Consider the following 16822-nt stretch of genomic DNA (forward strand, 5'->3'; position numbering starts at 1 on the left):
CTCCCAGCCCTGAGCAAGGCCTTCCAGATAGAGCCCACCACCCACAGTCCCTCTCTGATCACATACATACATTCTGTATAAGAGGCTTGCAGAAGCCAGGTGTGGTGGCTCACACCTGTAATCCTAACTACTCAGGAGGCTGAGATCTGAGGATCAGGGTTCAAAGTTGAGACTTTTTGTTTTGTTGGTCATGGGGCTTGAGCTCAGGGCCTGAGCTGCATCCCTGAGCTTTTTTGCTCAAGGCTAGTGCTTTACCACTTTGTGCCACAGCTCCACTTATGGTTTTCTTTGATGATTAATTGGAGATCAAGGTCTCTTAGACTTTCTTGCCCAGGCTGACGACTTTGAACCGTGATCCTCAGATCTTAGCCTCCTGAGTAGCAAGGTATAGCTCACAGGTGTGAGCCACTGGCACCTGGTTAAAGCTGAGGCTCTTATTTCCAGTTAATTACCAAAAGCCAGAAGTAGAACTGTGGATTAAGTGACAGAGTACCAGCCTTGAGTGAGAAAGCTAAGGGACAGTGCCCAGTTCCAGCCCTAATGCCTGTGAGTGCGCACACACACACACACACACACACACACACACACACACACGGCTTGCAGAGCCAGGATCCACAGGCCAGACTCCATCCACCCAAACTCCATCCCTTGGGGGACAGACTCCTCAAAGCAGATTCTCAGAACATCTCTGACAGGTTTTACTGGGCCTCAGTAAAATGAGAGTGAGGAGGACAATACACAATTCACCTGGTTGGAATGGCAAGGTGGTCTAGAGTCAGACCACTCTGGCTGTTTTACCAGACCTTCAACTGAGGAGCCTGTGGCCTTGGGGAAGTTGTTTAACTTCCCTGTAGCTCTGTTTTCTGATCTATACAATGAGGTTGTTACCAATATAGACCTCATTGATCACTTTTGAAGCTCAAATAAGATAATGTAAGCCAAGTGTCTTATTATTTTATTTTTGTTGTTGCTAGGGTTGAAACAAGGGCCTTATAAGAACTAAGCATGCATCCTACTACTAAGCTACACCTCCAGCTCCAAAACTACTTGGGATATACTAAGTTTTGTCTAAGCATTAGCTATTGATATCACTATGTCAACTGCATTTAAATAATAATTGTTGTTAAGCCAAGCACCGTGACTCATGCTTGTAATTGGAGCTACTCAGGAGGCTGCGATTGGGAGGATCACAGTTGGAGGTCAATCCAGGCAAAAGTTCACAGGACCCATCTCAAGCAATAAAAGCTAGATATAACGGTGCATTCTTGTCATTCTGGCTATTTGTGAAGCTTAAGTAAGGGGATCACATCCAGGCCAGGCTGGGCAAAAAGTAAGAACTTATTTGAAAAATAACAAAAGCAAAAAGGGCTGGGGAACATGATTTAAGTGTTAAGAGTACCTGCTGAGCAAGCAGAGGCCTTGAATGAAAACTCCAGTACCATATCTCCCCCCTACCCCCCCAACATATACCCAAAGCAACTGTTATTTTTACCTGTCAGGGTTCATACATTTTTTTCCTTTAGGAAACTATGGTGATAGGAAATAGGAGTTTTAACTTTTAAAAAAGATCATTTCTTAGTAAAATAAAAAAGGAGTTGCTAACTAATTTTCCTTTGCTGGGTGCTCAACTTCTACCATTTAGGAACCCTGCCTAGGTGTGGACAAGAAGGGCTCAGCTCTGCCCAGCATGGGCGGGATGGAGGGTGGGGTATGGGAGAAGGCAGGGGAGTGAACCCAGGAAACTCAGGGTACAACAGGTTGATTTGCAATTACTCTGGCCCAACAAGATATGGGCTTTGTTTGGTAGGGGAGGAGGGAGAAGGGTCAGCTTGAGATAAAGAACAGGTCGGGTCTAAGCCCCAAAAGCGCTCAGCAGACTGGTTAATCCATCCTCCTCCAGGCTCTCTCTGAACTGTGTGAATAGGTCAGGATGGAGAAAGGGGCGGTTGCTCAGAGCAAGCTAGAAAAGCATCCTGGGTGCAAGATCCAGGAGGGAGGCTGAAACCTGCACCCTAATTTTGTCTCTTGCTTCATCCTCACCTTGGTCCCACCACCTGAGGCCTTGGGCCTGTATGCTGTAAGCATTAGGTCTCACAGGGATGGAAGAGTATGGATGGTGAGTTAGAACTAGTGAATTGGTGGGTTGGGCGGATCTAGGCTGGCTCGAGGCTCCTGTGCTGACTGCCTGAGGGGCAGTGGCTGAACTTGGCTGTTGCCCAATAATGCCACATGGTCACCTGCATGGTGATGTGAATGGCCCCCACATGCCACAGATGAAAGTTTCTTTTCTTTTCTTTTTTTTTTTTTTCCAGTCCTGGGGCTTGAATTCAGGGCCTGAGCACTGTCCCTGGTTTCTTTTTGCTCAGGGTTAGCACTCTACCACTTGAGTCACAGCACTGCTTCTGCCTTTTTCTGTTTATGTGGTGCTGAGGAATCGAACCCAGGGCTTTGTGTATGCTAGGCAAGCACTTTATGGCTAAGCCACATTCCCAGCCCCCAGACGAGAGTTTCAAGGTAATGTCTCCCAACTATGAAATTGTGGCCTATATTTATTAAATATCATATGGAGCAAACAAGGTATTATAGGTTATAGTGTTAGCCTGAGAGTTGCTAGTTTTTTGGGCTTTGATGGGAAGAACTCTGGTCAATGCAACAGGGAAGGAAACGTGAGAATGTGATTTTACCAGTTCTGCCACAACAGAGGGCTGGGTACTGGTACAGCTTCAACCAGCCTTTTCCTTTCTTTCTTTGTTTTTGTTGTTACTGGGGCTTGACTTCAGGGCCTGCTGCTTGCTTGGCTTGCTTGCTTGACTGGGAGCTCTACTACTCAAGCCATGTCCCCAGACTTTCTTTCTTTCTTTCTTTTTTATTAGTTAATTGGAGATAGAGTTTCACAGGACTTTTTTTTTTTTTCCTGAGGCTGGCTTCGAACTGTGATCCTCTGGATCTCAGCCTTCTGAGTGGCTACGAATAGAGGCATGAGCGACTTGCACCCAGTTCTCAGCTTCTCACCCAGGAAGCAGAACTGTCAGCAATGCTGATATCAAAGTTGAGATGAACTTTACCCCCATTTTGCTCGGAATCTTCAGAGCCTTTCCCAGGCTGGAGGAACAGCCTTCAGCTCTGCCCACGAGAGGTTGCAACAAGCATTAGAGTTCAATTCATTTAAAAATAAGTCTTCCAGATGCCCCCCAGGAAAGCCAGGGTAGAAGTCAGTGGTTCTCATTCCTGGCAGCACCTGAATCTCACCTGGTGAGAAAAGGCACTGTGTAGACAAAAGCCTAGATAATTCTTGCACCTGCCTCTGGCTTCACCATCATGCTGGGAAATGACATTTGGGAAAGTCCTCCATCTGACTTATGGGCAGCCAGGATAGAAACCATGGGTCATGATGCACAGAAAAGCTGGGTTGGGGTCCCTTCAGGATGGGCTGTGCATGACAGTGCTCAACTGGGCAGATTCCCAGATATGCAGTAATATAGGCAACTGGCCTTAACACTCCTCTTGATTTCTGAGACCTTAAACAAGCTCTATGGCCCTTCTACCTCATTGATTGATTAAGCGTGGATAATGATATTTGCCTTTCTAACCTCTCCATGCTGTTATCAGGAGAAATGAGGCAATAAATGTGGAAGTGCTCTGTAAATTGTCAACGTTATGCAAACACGATTGCTGTTCCCAGTGTGCTCCCAAGTGCTGGGGTTCACCTCCATCTGTGGGTGCTCATAGCTGCAGTAGCCTTTCTAGTACTGATAGCCAGATGGGAAGTGGGGGAGACATTCTTTTTTTTTTTAATTTACTTTACTGTTATTTTAGAGGTATATAGCAGGGTTACACTTATATACGTCAGGTAATAAGTACATTTCCTTCCATACAGTGTCATCTGTTCCCTCATTCTCTCTGGGAGAGACATTCTTAAGAATACAACTTGAGTTGTGTTTTGTGGGCTGGTAGTAAGGCACCATAATTTCTCCTGCAACATGTACAAGGAGAACCACAGGAAATGAACTGAGAGTTTGGGGGGCATAATGGAAAGGGGAAGGCCTCGAAAACGGAAGAAACTAGAGACCCCCTCTGTGATAAGGTCTTCTTCCACAGTAAGTCCAAGGAGTAATCAAGGCCACAAAGCTGGAGTTTGAGAGTTATGTAACAGGCCAGCACTGGTGGCTCATGCCTGTAATCCTAGCTCCTCAGGAGGCTGAGATCTGAGGATTGAGGTTTGAAGCCAGCTCAGGCAGGAAAGTAAAACTCTCAGATGCTTCTCTCCAAAGCTGGAATTGAACTGTGGTTCAAGTGGAGTAGAGTGATAGCCTTGAGCAAGAGAGGTGAGTGTGAGTGCACCACACACACACACACACACACACACACACACACACACACAGAGCCAAGTAACAGACATAAGAGGCAGACTAATGAAAACATGCGTAAGATCATTGATTTGATTAGGGGGGCTGGGCGAGACCCAGCATAGGCTGTGCTCCATCCCTAGGAAGCTGTCTGATGGGGGTAGATAAGAGCAAGGCCCCAGAGGACAGAAACCCCTCTCTGGGAGATAGGCATGACTCAGTGTTACTTATCGGGGCCCAGGCTGCTGGAGGTGGTAGGGTAGGATGGTCAGAATTCTGGCTGGGCATCAGAACTGGGTTTGAGACCTGGCTTCAATTCTCTCCTAACCGGACCGTGGGCAAGATGGCCCACCAGCTGAGTTGTAGGCTCTTCGTCTGTACAGAAGAGCCTCGGTCTTGCTCAGGATGGACTTCCTCCGCTGTCTGTGCTTGCCTTGGGGACTCACTGAGGCCCAGGAGGCTAGTGCGGTGAGTAGTGAGGTCAGGGGAGTTCATGCCAGTGGAAGGTGGGCCTTAGGCGAGAGGCTAAGAACAGGGGTGCACAGTGGGGGTGGGGTGGGAAGTGGCTTCCTATGACCAGGGTGAAGGAAGAGATAAGTGAGAAAGAGGAGTCAGGTTACAGAAGGCCTCAACAACCAGACTTGGAGACATTTACATTAGCTCTATGTGGAAGAAGGGGGCTGGCTAGGTGGGAATGTGCACAGGGGTGTGATGTGATTAGGCTGCTTCTTAGCAAGATTAATGTGACCGGGAGCTCGGGATGGCTGGGATGGCAGGAAGCCAGCAACCAGAGAGGACGTTGGAAGGCTCTTGTTATATTTCTGGGCTGTGGTCAGGAGGGCTGGGGGTTGGGAGTGATTGTGGCTCAGGCCTGGAGCTATGTCTACAGAATACTGCTGGCCCTTGGGTGCAGGGGGTGGGGATCACAGAATTACTTTGACTAGTACCTTCTCCCTCCAGGCCAGGCAAGAGAGACAGCAGAAGTACCTTCCTGCTGGTGTGTATACAAAGCATAGGCCAGCTTTTCCAAGACTCCAGGCCCAGATAAAGGTTGAGGAGTAGGTGGGTGATGGCACTGGCTAGGGGCTGGCACAGGCTATGCTCATCACTATCTTTGCTTCATTCAGTCTGCTAAGTGGTGCCAGCCTTGGGCAGGTGTGGAGTCAGTGCAAGCAGCAAAACCCAGTCTTTCATCATCAGGGAGCTTTCACCTTGAGAACTTGGCAGAAGTCTATTTATTTGCAGGACTCAAATCAATGGCAATTCAGAACAGTTGTCCTTTAATCTATTCAAATTTCATATGGCACACTGGTAGCATATTCCATATGGGCCAGAATATTGTTTCAATTTTTTTTTTTGTGTGTGTGTGTGTGTGTGTGCCCATTCTAGGGCCTGAATTTAAGGTATGGGCACTGTCCTTGAGCTTTTTGCTCAAGGTAGTGCTCTACCACTTTTAGCCCCAGCACCATTTCTAGCCTTTTGGTAGTTAATTGGAGAGAAGAGTCTCACAGACTTTCTGGGCTGGCTTTGAACTGTGGTCCTTAGATCTTAGCCTCCTGCATTAGCTAGGATTACAGGCTTGAGCCACGGACACCCAGCTTGTTCCAGTGTTTTGTAGAGGCTTTAAGCTTAATCTTTTGAGAAGGGGTTGCTTTGAAAAATAATTCAAATATGAAACTTCCAGGCCCTCTCGAGGCCTGGAAAAGGAGTTCATGCAGATGGCTGGTCCTGAAGCTTTAACCTTCTCAGTGAATTCTATTCAGGATTTCTTGTATATTACACGGGTATTTTATGGTATTTCACAGTAAGGAAGGGGACTAGGTGGCAGTAGTATATCCACCTTATGGATAAGCAGGCTCAGAAAGGTGACTCAGGATGCCTCTCCTATAGGCCATCAAGCAGGAGATGGAGATGTTCTCTGAATGGAGGGCTGGGATGTCCAGGCCGTGTCTAAGCCACTCCTCCAGTGGGCGATGGCAGCTTTCAGACCCTAGGGGTTCCTGAGGAGGGCTGTTTGGGATCTAGACCATCTTTCCCTTCATGCAGCTGTACCTTTGCTAAGCCTGGCCAAGGGCACCCATTATCCATGGCTGGGGTACAGGTTGGACTCTGGCCATCTCAGTACACCACAAGGTGCAGCTCTGGCCCCTAGCCTATTTGGACAGGATGGGCTGTGGACAACAAGCCCCAGGGGTGAGCACCAACTACTTTGGGGCAGACGCAAGCCTTAATCCTGGTCTGGTCGGATACAGTCCTACCAAGATTTAGTCTTCACGGAGCCTCAGTTTCCTTACCTGTTGAATAAGGATCGTGGCTACAACTTTATGTTTGAGCTCCTCCTACATGTTGCCTTGTAATTTCCTCTGGGGAAATGAAAAAGACGGCACTTGGGAGGGGCTAAACCGTACCCCCAATTCCCTGGGCTTAGTGGCCCAAGAGCACGGAGAGGAGGCTAGGAGGCAAGGCCCAAGTGCCGCCCTGCGGACGTCGCCCTCGGGCAGAGCCTCACAAGCGATGACTCAGAAGCTGACTGCCCGGGGCGGGACTCCAGGTTTAGCTACGGGTGGGGTGAAGCGCGGCCGGGAGGTCTCAGGTGGGTCGGGACCCTCGGAGTCGTGAGCGCCAGCAAGAGCCAGGGACCTTGGTTCGAGGACCGTGAGGCCTCCCGACTCCCGCTTCCGTTCGCTTTCTACGCCCAGTGCCGCAAGCCGCCGCCGGGCGCCTCCCCATCCGCGGGGGATTCTCGGGGTCTGTTGGGGGTGGGTGGGGGCGGGGGAGCCCTAATTCCCAAGGACCGGGACTGCCGCCCGCCTCTGGCTGCTGTGTCGCAGCAAATCCTCCGGGAGGGGGGCATCCCGTCCTCCCCGCCAGCGCCCGGCCCACGCAGGACCGTGCGCTCGGGAGAGCGCCTCCCACCCTGCGCCGGCGCCCTACGTGGGGGACGTGCAGAGTGATGCCCAACTAGGGGTGCGTGGAGGGGGGGGTTCCAGACGTTGCCCGTCCCCTTTCCGGCGCGGAGGGAGCGGCTCCACCCCCCACCCCGTCCCCGCCCCGCCCCGGAGCGCGGCAGCCAATGGGCGCGCAGGAGGTGGGCCTGGCGGCGCGGTCACTCTCCCGGGGACGAGAGCGCGGGCTCCGGGAGCGCGCGGGCTGACGCCGCGCCCCAGGCCGAGGGGGAGGAGCCTGAGGGGGGAGGAGGAGGAGCCGCCGCGCCGCCCCGGGAGGACCACTGCTCTCACCCCGGCTTCGGAGCACCAGCCGGCCGCGCACGCCTGCCGCCCGGCGCTCTCCGACCGCCAGCATGATCGCCGCGCAGCTCCTGGCCTATTACTTCACCGAGCTGAAGGATGACCAAATCAAAAAGGTGAGCCCCGCCCGGGCCGCCCCCGCCCTCGCCCCCGCCCGCCGCAACCGAGCCTCCCGCATCCGCTCGCCGCCGCCTCCATCCTCCCGCGCCCGGCCTCCTCCAGGCCCTCGGCTGGTTGGATGAGAGGCCTCGCCCTGGGGTCCTCCTCGCACCGTGTGCGTCTGCGCGCGTGTGCCTGTCTGTGAGAGTGTGTCGTGGAGGGTCGTGGCGGGCCGAGGACCCCCACGACACCGGGTTGCTTGCTGCAATGTCCTTGAAACGGACTGGATGTCAGAGGGGCCTCGGGGCCGTATCTGGGGGCCGGCTGCGTGGGGACCGGTTCCCGGGGCCTGTTTGGAAGGGTCTGAGCGCTGTGGGCGGAGGGAGGTGTGATCAGAGATGCTGCTGGGGAGGTGAGCGAGGGTGCTGGCTGGACTACAGGCATCCCATATTTGGGGTTCCAGCGGAAGGCATGGGTATCTCCCCCCCACCCCACCCCGAGAAGCGATCACTAGGGCTCCCCTAGTTGTTGCAGCTGCTCTTAATCTGAAGACCCGGTGACCCGCCTGGCTTTCCGGAGCGGGGCGGGGAGTGGAGGCCACCGGAAACTTTGCTCATAGGCCTCAGGTCTCCAGCCGCACGTCTGAATGGAATTTTTTATTCCTCTTAAGCTGCAGTTTCCAGCCAGCCCCATGTTTGGATCTCAAATAAGAGACCTTAGTCCCTCGGGCAGGATGATGGCCTTGACATGTGGACATGTGGCTTGGGTGTTCTCAGCAGAACATCACCTTGGGGTGGTGGTGGTGGTGGTGGTGGTGGTGGTGTGTGCCATCGCTGACTGTCGCTGTCTAGTTAGTGCAAAATACTATCCGTTGGCCGCTCTTGAAGATGTATGTCACCCTTCTGGCAGCTTTGGTACTGTATTTTCCAGAAACTGCCAAAGCAATAGGGAAAGACTCATTTTTTAAATCCGTGCTAGGTATGGCACAAGCTCTTTACCCACCTGGGTAACATTATTACTAGAGTTAGCTGGGATGGACTGACAAAAGTCAAACTGTCTCTGATGTTCAAAGTATCAAAGTAGTCCTATCTACAGGTGAGAGGCGGAAGTGACAGACCTTGATTTTCTGTGTTACATTCTACAGGGTGGCCCTATCCATAAGACTTCCTCATCTGGCAGCTTAGGAAGTAGGCCTTCCTTTGGGCAGTGACCTCATCAAGGTCACTCAGCCAGTTAGGGGTGGAGTCAGGGCGGGGTTCCTGCCACCCTCCACCTAAGAACTGGACCAGGACTCCCGGAAGTCAGCTAGAGGGTGGGGAAAACATGTGAGACCAGGCCCCTGCACCTTGATCATAAATTTTGTGTTGGGTAGGGGACTAGAAGTAGGATAGTTAGGCAAACCCTCCGATGCACAGTCACTCAGGTGGTACACCCTGAAGAGCCCTGGTTGCTGCCTTCCAGGGGCCTTGCTGGCAAAAGCATGCCTTTCAGTGGTGGTGTGTATCACAGATGCTTCTCCCACTGGAAAGGGGAGACAGGCCCCCTAGCATGTTCACTTTATGCTAAGAAGTTTCCTGAAGCCAAACATTTCCTGTCCTACTCCAGCATTTGGGATCCTCTATAGCCAGGATACGCAGGTCCATGGATTGGGGCCAGGAGGAAAAATATATAAACCTTCCAGCATCCAAACCTACCACTTGTGGGACTGTGGGCTGCTCTCCATGCTCCACGCCTGGTGGCAGTGTGGTGCTCAGCAGTTGAGTTGGACTAAAGTTTGGATTGGACTCAATGGACATGAGACCTGCAGTGTCCAGTGTAGTCACGGAGCTGAGGACTCCGCTGATGTACCTCTGTGTATGTACATTCTACCAGGCTACCTAGGTATCCTAAGTGTGTGATTTTTTTTTAATCTCCCTAATCCTAAATCCTGCCCACTCAGAGTTTGTCATCCCTTATCCCTTTCCTCTAGCTGCTGAACCTTGCTGGAGGAGAGAGGGTCCTGAGGCCAACACTTTCACCAGTTAGCATTGTCAGCAGATTCTAGAAATACCAAAACAAAACCCCCAAATGGCTTGCTTGTGTCTCACCAAGGACTTCTTGTACCTCTTGGTGTGGGGCAGTATGTTGGTTCCTGCCCCAGAGTGCCACTTTACCTGCATGGTGGGTGGGGTGGCACCGCCAGGTGTGGGTGTGGTCTCTGGGAGGCTTCCTGAGCATAAGCACCTAGTGTGTGCTTTGATGACCTAGTCAGTGTTACCCACTGCTAAGTGTGACCTGCTTAGAGGTGAGGACTTTAGAGACCTACCTTTCCCATCCACTTCTCACCATGAGAAAGGCTGGCTGGGGTGCAGGACTCCAAGTTCCCTTCCTCCTGTGGGGCTGGGCTCAATGTGTTACCCAGAGGAAAGCCTGTGTTGCAGAGGAGGTGGCTGTGGTGATTCAGCCCTCTAGCCCCAGGCAGACTCTGGGGCTCCGGAGACAGACCTGACATCCCCCTATCCCTTTGGTAATCCATGCTGGTCTTCTGGCTCTCCAGTTGGAGGAAGGAGGGTGGGGTCATGCTGGGATTGTTCATAATATCATAGCTACCACCAGGGGTACATTTCTTTCTTTATGTCAGTAATTCAGCCTCACCGAGTGTGTTCTGGGCTGAAATAGTTGAAGGGGCTGACTTCTCAGCTTTGAGCCTCCATGCTTCAGGCAGTGTCTCACACAAATGGGTGATGGGTGCTGTAAAAAGGTGCCCAGACATAAAGCACATTTTCCTTTCTTCCTGTGGTATTAGGAGGGAAAGGAGGTGGCACTTGTGTGCTTGTGAACACTCTCATTCACTAAAAGCTGGTTGTACAATTAAGAGGTGGGTCTTTTGACCTCTAAGTGACTTTTAACATGCCTCTCTCCTGCCAACTTCCTCCATTTGGCTTAGCCATGACCGACCTGGAGGAGGGTGTAGGATAGTGTGTTGTTTGTTTAGGAAGGGAAGATGGGTCCTAGAAGGTCAGAAAGAAAGAAGCTTTAAATAAAGGTTAGACTTCCTTTCCCCTGGGCTTGTCCCAAAGGCAAGCGAATACTAATGGATTTTCTCTGGGTCGAATCTCCAGGCCTTACCCTAAGTAATCCCCATTAGGAGGTGGAGAAAAGTGTGATCTGCCCAGTAGCCCAACCCTGGAGTCCTTAGCCCAGGAAGTCTGGGGTAGATTATGCTTAGTAATTAGAAGGCCACCCAAGGCCCATATCCTCAGAGCCTAGGGAACAGGCTTGTTCCTATTGTGTGGAAGGGGGTGAGAGTCAAACTATTATGAAAAATATCTCATACACCATTCAGCCTGGTAGTGTACACATAGTGAAGCATCCTTGGTGAGTCTTCACTTTCTAATCCCTGGTCCCTCCATCTTGGGGCTTCTCCCCCACAGCAGCCTGTCATCAGCAGTTTGGATCACTCAGCAATGTCGTGAGGGAATAAAGTGGGCAGGCAGGGTGGCTGGGAGGTGCTCTGCATCTGACCACGCAGCACGGTGCTCCCTCCTACGCTCCTGCTGTTCTCTGGGAAGCACAGGCAGCTTTTCCCCCAAAAGACTGATTGGGCTTGACTGGGGCTGTCTGGGTATGTGTGTGCATGCACATGTGCGGGCTTGTGTGTGCCTGGTTGGTAGAACTGACCTCTGCAGCCAACGCTGAGCATGCCTGGGGTCGACCTGGGAGAGCTGTTGGCTACAGAGGCAGCTATACACCTCCATGTCCAGGAATCAGCGGTGGCCAGATGGCTGGCCATTGATTTGAGGCCTCTTAGAATCCAGTCCATTCACAGGAACGAAATCATGTCTTTAAAAAAGGTTGAAGTTCTCTATTATGTTCGTGATACTGTGCTAGGCTAAGGTGACAGCTATGAATAAGGCAGAAAGGGGGGTGGGTGTCTCTTTTCTCATGGTACACAAATAATTATCTGTTGCCTTAAGATATGTGCGAAGCAAATTGACCACAATGTGTAGAACACTGGCTGCTCTGGATGCCTGAAGGTGGTGGGGTAGGGGGGTGGAGAGGTGGGGGTGGGTCAGACTGTGGGAGGGAAGGTCACTAGCCTAAGATAACCTGGCTCCTCCCATGTGTTAATCTGAGAAAGGTGGACTTAGTCTGTTTGGGGAAGTAGGTGAGGTGCCCACCTCCTTCCAGCCTAGTAGACCACAGTATTAGGATCTTTGAGGCCTTTTGATATACACCGCGTAGTGTTTATTGTATCCAGTCTTTTGGTCACCTGTGTGAACAAGGATATCATACTTTGAAACTTTGTAAAGTGGAGCCAGAAAGATAGTAGCCAAAATTAGTTTTTTTTTCTCTTTTTAATGGTTGTTTAGATCTGAGTATCCTAAAATACTTTGTGCACCATCTCATATATCAGTTATTTATGCACACATGCATATACACAGAGAGACATATTACATTATAAATATTTGAAATGCACAAACACACTGGTAGATATTGGTTTTCATTTGATCATTCAGAAACGTTAGGGAGGAGAAGGCAGATTCCTGTGGGGGCAAAAAAAAAAAAAAAACAAAGAAGTGTCAGCAAGGCAGTGCAGAAAGCCAGCTGTTTCTTAATTTATTTTAGGAAAGGGTTATTTGATTCTGTGGCTGATGAATTTCATTAGAAGGCTCACAAACAAACAACAAACAAACATTCTCTGCAAGGCTGTCAGAATAGGAAGTATTATTCTTGGGTATCCAGCACTGCTTTCTCCCTTGCAGCTTGCAGGGGTGCTGCTGGGGGCCGAAGTCTGAGCAGAAACAGGAGAACCTTTTTCTTAGCTTGCAAGGAAATCAGGAATGGGATCCTGAAGGTTCATCTTGCTGCCTCTGCTTCCTGTAGGAGAAAACACAACTGTGCTGATTTTAGTGGTTTATGTTAGAACCTGCATTTTAGTTTTCTCCTCCACAAATGAAAAATATCTGTAAGTTTGTTTTTATTTTGGTATACTTGCGGCACATTGAAAAAGTTGAGGTAAACATAACAAGCACGGTATTTACTGCACCTAGTATTTAGCTTGAAAAGTTAGACAGGATTACAGTTAATATCACAGACATCCTTGCAGGCAAAGCCCTTTCAGCATTCTCTCCCTCCAGAGGTGACCTCTGTCCTGAATTGGGTATTTGTCATTCCATGAATGCTTTTATACTTTTATTACATCTGTATATTGTATTGCTTTATATAGGTTTTAACCATTTGTAAATGCTGTTACACCTTACGTATTGCTTTCTATGGCCTTATATTTTATAGTTGGTGTTACAATATATAATCCTTCTGCCAACTTACCTTTTTTTTTTTGCCAGTTCTGGGGCTTGAACTCAGGGCTTGGGCACTGTCCCTGAGTTTCTTTTTTGCTCAAGGCTAATGGCCTACCACTTGAGTCACAGTCCCACTTCTGGCATTTTCTGCTTAGGCGGTACTGAGGAATCGAACCCAGGGCTTCATGTATGCTAGGCAAGCACTCTACCACTAAGCCACATTCCCAGCCTCCTTAAGTTCAAATTATATTTTGGTATTTTTTAAATGTTCATCCATGTAACTCTCATCTAAACTACTGTGTGTTCTTACATTGTGTATGTGTGTATATATGTATACATACATATATATGTGTGTGTGTGTGTGTGACAGTTAATTTATCCATTCTTTTGATGGGCATTTGGGTGTCTCATTTTTCAGCTGACAGTGTCTCTGTGAACATTCAAACAATGGTAGCTAGCACCTGAGCAACTTTCTCTAGGCCCTGAGCTGGCTATGTTCCTCAGACTAGAGTTACTAACTGGGGCACTTTGCCCTTTATCAGATTTTGCCAAATTACAGTCCTCCAGGCCATGTGAGTATGTGGGGTTGCCATTGTTCATGCCAACCCTTTGCAAACTTGTAATCCATCATTTTTCAGTCTGTTTCTTTCTGCAGTCATTTTCACACATGTTACAGCATAGCAGCTTAGTTTAAAATTAGCTGGCTTCCTCACGTCCCTTATCAAACAGCCCTGGTTGCAAAGTTTCACTGAGTGACCCTAACAGCTGTTACTGTGAGCCTCATTGTGAGCTGGGCAGCAGTGGCTGGAGAGGAGGGTTAGGGCGGCTCTCTGGTCAAGGTCTCTGGGAATTCAACCTGTGTGCCCTATTCTGCACTGTCTCTTTGAGTGGATCTACCTTTGGCAGGGCAGGCTTATCTGTTCCCTAAATGTGTCCAGGCCTGTTAAAAGGCAGCAGCTCCTTTCTAACTATCTTTCCTAAAAGGAGAGGGTGGCTGGACTCCTGTGGCCAGGCCTGGCTGGGAGGGAAAGGGAATGGTGTAGCCCTGCCCTTTGCAAACAGAAACTGAGCTGGCCCTGTGCAGGTAGAAAATGTCGGCTCTGGCTCATCTCAGTCCATGCTGGCTCCAGGCTCCAGATGCTCAGACCAGCAGGGAACCAATGGGGCGGGGAAGGTGGGTGGGGGATGTTCCTGCCTCCTATGAGTGTCTCTTTCTCAACTTCTCTTACCATGGGCCTCTTTCTTTATAGTTAACACTAATCAAGCCAATCAAGGCCAACCTGTAACTCTTGTCACATTTACTGCTGGGCACCATGATAAAAAGCATTGTGGGACCCTGGACTTCATCCAGAGAGTAAAGGTAGAGCTTGTGCTCAGACCCATGGAGCACGATGAAGGGGGCTCTGCTTTATTTTCATTTGGACTACAAATCATATACCATGATTATTTTTTGTTGTTGTTGTTGTTGCTTTGTTCTTTGAGACAGTTTTACTATGTAGCCACTATGTGGCCTTAAACTTGCTATCCTCTTGCCTCAGCCTCTCAGACTTGGCTTACAAGCATGTGCCACTTCACTTGGCTACAGGCTCTCCATTTACAGCATACAGTTTAGTAGTATCCAACACATTCATAAGGTATGCTTTCATCGCTCCCAGGGTTTCTTTTTTTTTTTTTTTTGGCCAGTCCTGGGGCTTGGACTCAGGGCCTGAGCACTGTCCCTGGCTTCTTCCCGCTCAAGGCTAGCACTCTGCCACTTGAGCCACAGCGCCGCTTCTGGCCGTTTTCTGTATATGTGGTGCTGGGGAATCGAACCTAGGGCCTCGTGTATCCGAGGCAGGCACTCTTGCCACTAGGCTATATCCCCAGCCCCTCCCAGGGTTTCTTTTGAGCAGTCCTTCATTCCCTGTTCCTCTTTCCCTTTAGCTCCTTGCAGCCACTCAGCTACATCTACATTCTTCGTTATGGATTTGCCTTTTCTGTACATTCCATCAACATGTGACTATACAAAATGTGGCCTTTTATGTCTGGCTTCTTTCGCTGAGTGTATTTCTGAGGTCTGTCGATACTGATGCATGATTGTCTCTATAGATCACACATTATCTGTGTGTCAGTGGAGGGTGTTTCAGTTGTTTCTCCTTTGGGCTGTTGTGAATAATGCTGCTGTGAACATTTATGTATAGTCTCTACTAGACATATGTTTTCATATCTCTTGGGCATTTATGTAGGAGTGCAGTCCCTGGGAGAGCCCTGCTTTTCACCTCCTGGAGGAAGGTGTCAGTGTCATCTGCATTGAGAAAAGAGGAAACACACACATCACATACACACACACACACACACACACACACACACACACATCCTGGGAAGTGTTACCCTAACCACACAGCTCTTGGTGGACAGAAGTCTGGCCACCATCAGGACCCCTGGCTCTTTTTTTTTGTCTGTCGTAGGGCTTGAACTCTGGGTCTGGGCACTGTCCTTGAGCTCTTCAGCTCAAAGCTAGCACTCTACCACTTGGGCCACAGCTCCACTTCTAGTTTTCTGGTGGTTAGTTGGAGATAAGAGTGTTATGGACTTTCCTACCTGGACTGGCTTTGAACTGGGATCCTCAGATCTCAGCCTTCTGAGTAGCTAAGATTACAGGCATGAAGTCACCAGTGCCTGGCTCCCAGACTTTTTTTTTCTCTTTTTTGCCAGTCCTAGGGCTTGAACTCAAAGCCTGGGCTCTGGCCCTGGCTTCTTTTTGCTAAAGTCAAGCTAGCACTCTACCACTTGAGCCACAGTGCCACTACTGGCTTTTTCTGTATAGGTAGTGCTGAGGAATTGCACCCAGGGCCTCATATATGCTAGGCAAGCACTCTACCACTAGGCCATATTCCCAGCCTCCCTGACTCTTTCTTTTTTTTTTTGGCCAGTCCTGGGCCTTGGACACCGGGCCTGAGCACTGTCCCTGGCTTCTTTTTGCTCAAGGCTAGCAACTCTGCCACTTGAGCCACAGCGCCACTTCTGGCCATTTTTTGTATATGTGGTGCTGGGGAATTGAACCCAGGGCTTCATTCATGTATACAACAAGGCAAGCACTCTTGCCACTAGGCCATATCCCCAGCCCCCTGACTCTTTCTTGATGTCTCATTGTGTAGCTTAGGAGAACAGATCAAGGAGCAAAAGGCAAGGGGAGGAGGGACAGAGCTGGCTTGGTTGGGATCATTGAAGTCCCATGACTCCCCAACATCTTGCCAGTCCTGCCTGCTGCTCCCTATTGCTCAGTGTGTATGATCCTTTCTCTTGGAAAGGAAATACAGTGAGATGCTGGGGATTTGCCACTTTTTGCCAATTTTCTTTTTGTCCTCTTCTCTCATTCTTGCTAACATTTAAAAGAGGCGCCCTCTCTCCATATGCTTGCCCTGGAAAAAGCCCCCCGCATCCCTTCTAATGTCTGCTGGTAGCCACTGTGTAAATGTAACTGTCAAATTTCTTGATTGATTGACACAGGGAGGTTGCCTTCAGTAGAATTACTTGTCTGTACTTCATTTCTCTCATGGCTTCTGGTCCCTACCAGGGCCTTGTCAGCATGGGTAGGTTTAGTGGATTAGGAGGCCCATGCCATAATTATAATAAAGACCCCACCCCTCTTGTAAAGTAAGCTTGGATGTAGGTATTTCTTCTTGCATCTTATCTGGAGGGTAGGTCAGGCCTGCTAAGTGGCGCTGACAGGATATGGGTGGTCAGAAAGCAGTGGAGTCAGTGTGGGGACACGGCGTCCTTGATCTGCCCTCCATGGGTAGATCTTGATGTGCACGAAAAGCCAAAGCTAGAACTATGGACGGTTTCCCCCAGTTGTTTGCTTGCT

At 49.7% G+C, this 16822-nt stretch overlaps 1 protein-coding gene across 2 annotated transcripts in view; it reads left to right on the forward strand.

Moving 5' to 3' along the window:
- Positions 1-4625: 4625 nt before the first annotated feature.
- Hk1 (hexokinase 1) overlaps positions 4626-16822 on the forward strand; it is a 63018-nt gene continuing 50821 nt past the window's right edge. Inside the window, exon 1 of one of the 2 annotated variants that reach the window (XM_048338916.1) lies at positions 4626-4814. In XM_048338916.1, coding sequence (XP_048194873.1) covers positions 4752-4814 — 63 coding nt within the window. In that variant the 5' untranslated portion in view covers positions 4626-4751. Of the gene's footprint in view, positions 4815-7543; positions 7711-16822 lie in introns of those variants that run through there. The other variant, XM_048338915.1, reaches the window with a different exon arrangement.

The sequence above is a fragment of the Perognathus longimembris genome, chromosome 2, assembly GCF_023159225.1.
Source record: "Perognathus longimembris pacificus isolate PPM17 chromosome 2, ASM2315922v1, whole genome shotgun sequence".
Lineage (NCBI taxonomy): Eukaryota > Metazoa > Chordata > Mammalia > Rodentia > Heteromyidae > Perognathus > Perognathus longimembris.